The 7,057-nt window shown below is 36.3% G+C and overlaps 1 protein-coding gene across 7 annotated transcripts in view; it reads right to left on the reverse strand.

The window, feature by feature from the left end:
- LOC107625049 (protein trichome birefringence-like 14) overlaps positions 85 to 7,057 on the reverse strand; it is an 8,562-nt gene continuing 1,589 nt past the window's right edge. The window contains exons 1-6 of one of the 7 annotated variants that reach the window (XM_016327582.2): positions 6,038 to 6,794; positions 3,460 to 3,526; positions 2,818 to 3,001; positions 2,018 to 2,215; positions 1,632 to 1,827; positions 85 to 1,301 (exon numbers count right to left, since the gene is read on the reverse strand). In XM_016327582.2, the coding sequence (XP_016183068.1) occupies positions 473 to 1,301; positions 1,632 to 1,827; positions 2,018 to 2,215; positions 2,818 to 2,971 (1,377 nt within the window). In that variant the 5' untranslated portion in view covers positions 2,972 to 3,001; positions 3,460 to 3,526; positions 6,038 to 6,794 and the 3' untranslated portion in view covers positions 85 to 472. Of the gene's footprint in view, positions 1,302 to 1,631; positions 1,828 to 2,017; positions 2,216 to 2,817; positions 3,076 to 3,459; positions 3,527 to 6,037; positions 6,796 to 7,057 lie in introns of those variants that run through there. The other 6 variants (XM_021115609.1, XM_016327583.2, XM_016327585.2 and 3 more) reach the window with 6 other exon arrangements.

Genomic DNA, 7,057 nt, shown 5'->3' on the forward strand with positions numbered 1-7,057 from the left:
CAAAAACTCAAAAAGAAGATGGAGGAAAAAAAAAAAGGAAAAAAATGCAAAAGAAAGTGAAAAAGAAGAACACATAACACATAAGACTTTATTAAATTTAGTAACCAGAAAATTTGGTTACCCAATATTTCTATTTCCTGCGTTATTCAATAAGTACTTAGCTCGTGCCTGGTTTTAGTTCTGCTGCTTAGTATCCTCTGTTAAAAGCATAATCCTAGTTTTTTGGCACTGATATGGGACAGAATGAAATTATATTAACTCCCATGTTCTTATTCAGTGCCAACGTAATAATACATAAAATATATTTGACTGAAAACAAAAACTGGTCTCCCTAGACCATAAAGAATTGACAGATTTGATTCCCCAAGGCCAAACATCTTACTAACACATGTCAGCCTATGTATTTTCTTTTGTTCTTCACTTTTTTTGACAGGTTATAAGAGTGGAAGATGTAACTAAACTGTGCCAGAACCTATATCTGAGCAACAAGGAGTTCATTCCAGGTATCCGGAATACCAGGTAAACACCAATGCAAACAGTCACTTGTGTTTTGAATTCCTCTAGCAGTGTAGCGTGACATGTGAGCCTCATCCCTCAATTGCGAAAGGGCTGTTATATCCAGTATCTTGATCTTGGTTCCCTTTAGTGCACTCTCAATAGTTTGATCCATAGATCCCTCTTGTGTGACCTCACTGCCATTAGTAAACGGGATAGTGTTATCGCAACTGCCACCAGTGTTCCAATCCCCGTTGTAGAAATGCCTTGGTGATATAGTCCTGAAGAAAGCTTTAAGTCGAGGGTGTGAGACAAGTTGCGAATCAAGCCATCTGACAACATTGTGGATTGTCAAGTTTTTGGCATTGGGAATCTCTGCAATCCTTTTGTCTTCATTGGGCTTTCCATCAACATGCATTACCCACCTGTTTGCAGTAAGTTTCCCCCGGTTCCAATGGTGTCCTGTATTAAGAACCAAAACATCAAAGCGATCAAGGAATCGTCTCATGAAAGCTGGTGGCCGATCCAAGTGCATGGCAACATCGGAAAGTTTGTCCAAGACATTAAGGGGAACCAGATCACATAAGCTAGCTGACCAGTAATATAAGATTGTGGTATTGGTCTTCGGAAACCTGTAAGCCCAGCCATCAGGACGAATAGCCCCACGGGGTTTTACTAGACCATATTCCCATCCAACATTTTGAACCTCAGGGTTTTCTTGTCCACCAGTGACCATACACATCAGAGATTGAAATTGTTGCCGGCCCAGCGAATCTCCTATGAATGCAATCGTTTTGTCCTTCATCCTAGATTCCCACATTAACGTTATAGACTACTTGCAAACAAGTATATAAATTAATTACAAGGAGTAGAAATTCTAAGTTAACAAGATATAGTAAGTACAAATTAACAAACACAAGATTTAGTTGTAAAATTAGTACGATGCAATGTTATTTATGTTAACAGCACAACAGTTGAGAAAATCAAGCACGCAAACCAGCCAGAAAACTTTCATCACCATTTCAGATCCAGAAAATTCCAGAAAAAAAGAGTAAATCAAAATCACATGTTAATCTTGTTAAAAAAGATGTGTTAATTAACAATTTGTTGAAAGAAAAAGAAAGGATTATACCTACTTTCTCAAGAAGGAAGAGCTGTCAAATTCTGGCATATCACAATTTACTGGCTGCCAGCGGTAGCCCTCATATGAGAAATCTGGCCGTTGTGTCATTCTACATGACCACATGGAGGATAACCACTGCTTACAGCCAAATCCAGAATAAAGTGGTCTCCTACTCTCTGCAACCCACCTGCCCTTGGCATAATTACAATCTGAAAAGGACAAATCCAAGTAATACTAAAATCCAGCCAGTAAACTTCATTGATGAATGAAAATACAAGCAAATGCCAACCGTGATTTAAAACACACACATACAAAATATGCAGAATATTAGCTAATTTACTAGTGCATTAGCTTAAACTTCGTTGTAACAAATCTAAGAATATAACTAAAAGAATGTACCTTCACTGCTGGGAGATCTAACATCTTGATTGTACTGAATTTCTAGAGATTTTGCAGGAAAAGATCCTACAGCTTCTGAATCCACAGTATTTGCATTTGGGATGGTTCCATTTTTCGTGATTGGAGTTGAGGATTTTTCCTCACTTTCTTCCAGCTTTTGAGTTCCTGTTGAATCAATTCGGACTTCTGTAGGAAATTCTGAGTAGATATTATTTATAAAGGGTAAAAATAATAAAAATCAACAGTTAATCAAACTTAGCAAGCTAAGAAAAATGGTAATTGAAAAATACAAACAACGTGAAAACGGTTACACAACCAACAAGAATCAAATACCCATTAGTAGTCAATAAAACAGTTAGCAACAAGATCGTACAAGAGGTACAACTTTGAGCATAGCAAATGTGAATCTGTTATTTGATCACCATTGCTTTACAGAAATCCACACAAAAAATATGTAATTAACAGGGTTCATTGTTTATTATGGAAAATCTTTAAGCCTCACAAAGAGAGGCAAAGACAATTATTACTTCATATGGATATCTACACTGCTGAGTAGTAGGAAAAGATAAAAAAATTGCACATTACATAATGATTCTATATTCAAGAAAAAGTAATGATTATAAGAATGTATTAACATCAACAACTAGGTGTTCTCAAAGTCTAGTGATCATATCAGAATCCTAAACTATTTCAGCCATTCTTGCAGGAATGTACATATATCCACTTCAAGGCACAAGACAAGAGATAAAATAGACTATCAATATCACTTGGTTTATCTGGCAAGACAACAGAATACCAACCTGAAGGCATGAGGTACCATTCTTGAGCTGACCTTAAAGTCGCAGCTATTGGATTACTCTCCCATGTCCAAAGTAATATGGTAAAAAGAAAACAAGCAGCCAGAGCTAGGGAAATAGGCCTCCCTCTGAAGCTATAATTAATTCCACTTTTCATCTATAACTATGTCCAGTTCTTTGAATTTGTCTGTACATTCAGGAAGTGCCCATCAGATAACAACACACCACCAGTAAGTAATTCTTAACATTCATGAGCTCTATCTGTGCAAGTATAGAAATTCCAAAATTTAAAATATGAAAAACAAAGTTAAAGTATCATGAAAATGATGAAGCAATTGACCTGTAGTTCCATAACAACTAACAAGTGTCTAACTTAGCTATAGTTCAGGAACAACTAACAAGTGTCTATTTTTCTGATATTTACACAAAATCTCCAATTATCCAATTATCTGCAGCTTTATATCAAATCCAATTTAAAATAAGTTTTACATATATTCAAAACCAAGTTTTTTTACCAAATCCAATTTTTTCCACCATTTTTAATCCAAACCAGCACTGAAATTCACCATGGTTAGCAATAACTACATATTTAAATGCTTGACATCCACCACCATTTTTGTCACCCATACTAAGGAGAACAATAACCTGAATCAGTTGTGCTAGTGAAAAATCTATAATTGTTGTCACTGCCCACTGACCAACAATATTGAACCTGCGGCAGAAGAGAGACCATCAGAGAAATAACTACTATAGAAAAAGCAACTGTAGATTGTACTTGATATGATGCCAGATTAATCAGTAAACCTAATTTTCAAGCTGCATAGTGTATGGCATTAGGAAAAGTTACAAAATTAGATATTTGTAATATTGCTGTAAATAACACAACAAAGTGAGCCATACAAAACACTTTGTGCATCTTCCAAAATAGTGTTCAAAGCTGTATTAGGACACAATTCTGTATAGTAATCATTTCTTCAGAACACCTTGTAATGACCCAACTTCCAGTACGTCATGATTGTACCAAAAGTAAGGCATTACTAACCTATTTCTAGAAATTTTGGGGTGAGAACAAACCACACGTTCTCAATAGGGAATGGGAATGCTGTAAAAGTAATGAAATAAAATGCAACTAATTAACATACTCAAGGAAACTATATTTTTATCAAACCTTTTTGAAAATACTCTTGGTTTTACTTTAGCTAATTACTTACCTCTTTCAAAATCTCTAAACTCAAAACAAATTTTAAATATAAAACTAGTCACATTAACCATCTCTCAGCCACATAATTAATTCTCAATCAAAACATCAATTTTTAGTCACTTTAATATATTCACAAACTAATAGTACAAACAAGAAATTCAGTTCAACATACAAGCAAGTCACAACAAGACACAACACAATCACAGGGAAGTAATACAAGCAAACACAACCAAATGCAAGTGCACAAACAATATGATGCATGTCTGTCCTAAGCAGACCATGAGCTCACGTGTCGGTTTACACCCTGCAGCCCGACATTACCTAGGAACTAGTCCTAGATATGGCTTTATCTCTGTAGGTGAACTTTGGCCTACAGAAATGGCACTCCTATAAGTGAACTTCGGCTTACAGGAATAGTCTAAACACAACACAACAACTTTCTGTAGGTGAACTTCGGCCTACAGAAATGGCACTCCCGTAAGTGAACTTCGGCTTACAGAAATCGCGCCCCTGTAAGTGAACTTCGGCTTACAGGAATCGCAACTCTCTGTAGGTGAACTTCGGCCTACAGGAGCAACACCCTGAGATACACAATTGATATTCACTGTAGGTGAACTTCGGCCTACGGAAATAACAACGTTCTGTAGGTGAACTTTGGCCTACAGGACCTCTAGGGTTAACGGAAAAACAGCAGGTGAACATACAATAAATGATCATATCACAAGGCTCAACTCTTTGTTCTCATTCTCTTTCTCTTATTCCTCTTTTCTCTTTCTTTCTCTGATCAATCAGACTACATAAACTTTATGGCTTTCACTTTTGCAACATCTCAACTCAACAAACTTTAAAACTATTTTTTTCAATTTAATTCTCTTTCAAAAGATTCAAGAGACCCATTTATTTTAATTTTACTAAATACTTTCCAAAACATAACTCTTTTCATATTAAATCAAACTCAAAACATAATTCCTTCCTTAAATAATTCAAACTTGAAACATAAACCTTTTCTTGGTAATCCAAATTCAAAATAGTATAATTCTTTTCTTATCTAAGTAAAACTCAAATAATATAATTTTCCAAATTGAAATCTTTTTAAATAACATTTCAACAAAGCCTTAAGATTTTATAAAATTTCGGCAACACCTCCCCTAAAACTCGGACTTAGCCACCCTTACGGGCTCCCTCTTTCTTAACAAATCACCAGCCCTTTTCTCAACAATTATCAAACAGAAGATGCTCAATCATTCAAAAATTCACAATTCATAATAATTAATAATTTAACCATACTCTGCAATTTCCACATAATCCATCAATCCAACTCCCTTCTCATCAATTCATAACTAATTTCCACATATCATAGAGTCCTTCCAAAATTAAACTTAATCAACTAGTATTCCAAAAATCAGCCTTCATAATTCTAGTTATTTTAAAGTCATTTATCTATTAGCAAAGTTACTATTTTATTTTAAAAGAAATCAAATTTCAAGAAAATAATTTAGTAATCAAACTTCAATCTTTTAATAGTTCTCAAACTTAATTCTAATTAATCACGAATCAACATTAACAACCATCAAAACCAATTCCAACCAACCGCACGTCAGTTTCACAGCCATTCCGATATATCAGATAAATAAAATCAACAGCAAGCACTTATTCTCAATAATCAGAATACAGTCACAACTCAACCAACTCAGCATAATCTCCGAAAACCAGAATTCTCAACAATTCCATCAAAATCAGAAAACCAATATCAGTCACGGCCTCAATAAACAATTAATCTTGTCAACTAATCAATCACTCACAACAAGAACACCCAATGACATTCACAGCCACAACCTAAAATCAATAAATTAATTGAAATACTAGAAAATCATCTCAATACCAAACTTAATCCAAATTTCACAACCTCAAATCAAGTTTATTCCTATCAATTAATCATATTTATGAATTATTTGCAATTACTTACTAAACCTCATTGGCATTCATAAGTTAAAACTGTTAATTTTAAAATAAATCCCCTACCTCAAAGTTGAACTCAGGAAAGTCACCTAATACGACAGCTCCAGCGTTGGTTCCCCGCGGCAAAGGCTCCAGCAACTACGAAACTAGAAGCAGAGGCAGAACAGAGCAAGCACAGCAGCAGCGATCTTGAACTCAACAAACAGCAGCGGCAAGCCAACAGTAGCTCGGGTGGTGGTTCAACAGGTCAACAGCAGCGCAGCAGCTCAAGGGTGGTTGTGGCAGTGGCGGCAGCATCAACGGCAGGATTGGAAGCAGCAGCGATGACTGGGTGCACAACAGTGACGAGAACTCCTCTTTCTCGCGATCTACTCAGCGGCGGCTCCAAGGCAGACCAGCGGCGACGGCGACGACAAGGATGAACGGCGACGAAGGCGGCTGGCTCCAGCGATGGTGACAGGTCATGATGAGGACGACGATGGCGACGGCGGCTTCCCTCGGCGGCGAGCTCGCAGCAGGCGCGACGCCACTCTCCTCTGTTTCTCTCTTCCTTCTCGGCGTGGGTGGATGGCACGACGGCAAACAAGACACGGCTGGGTGTGACGGGTTCGGCGGAGTCACAGCGACGGTGACGCGACGGTGCAGCTTCGACGGCGTTCGGCTCCTCAGCGACTTCAGATCTGATAGCGACGTGACCTCACTCCACGGCGGCGAGCTCCTCCCTCCTCTTCTCCGTTTTCCCTTTCTCTCTCTCTGTGTGTTTTTTATTTTGACAGCTTAGGTTCTCCCTTTCCTTTCTCTCCTTTTTGATTTATTAATTTATTGGTTTAACTGATAAATTATTAATTTAATTGATAAAATCACTCTCTAATTCTATAAATCTGAAATTTTAATGAAAAACTTATATTAAGTATATCTAACAATAAGAATAACATATAATAATATCATCATATTTGATTAATACAAATATAAACATAATTAATAAATATTTTAAGTTGAATTAATAAGAATTTTACAATCATTTTTATACATAAAGCTTAAAATTAAAATTTAAAAATTAATAAAAAATAAAAAATAAATGCA

Source organism: Arachis ipaensis, chromosome B02, assembly GCF_000816755.2.
Source record: "Arachis ipaensis cultivar K30076 chromosome B02, Araip1.1, whole genome shotgun sequence".
Lineage (NCBI taxonomy): Eukaryota > Viridiplantae > Streptophyta > Magnoliopsida > Fabales > Fabaceae > Arachis > Arachis ipaensis.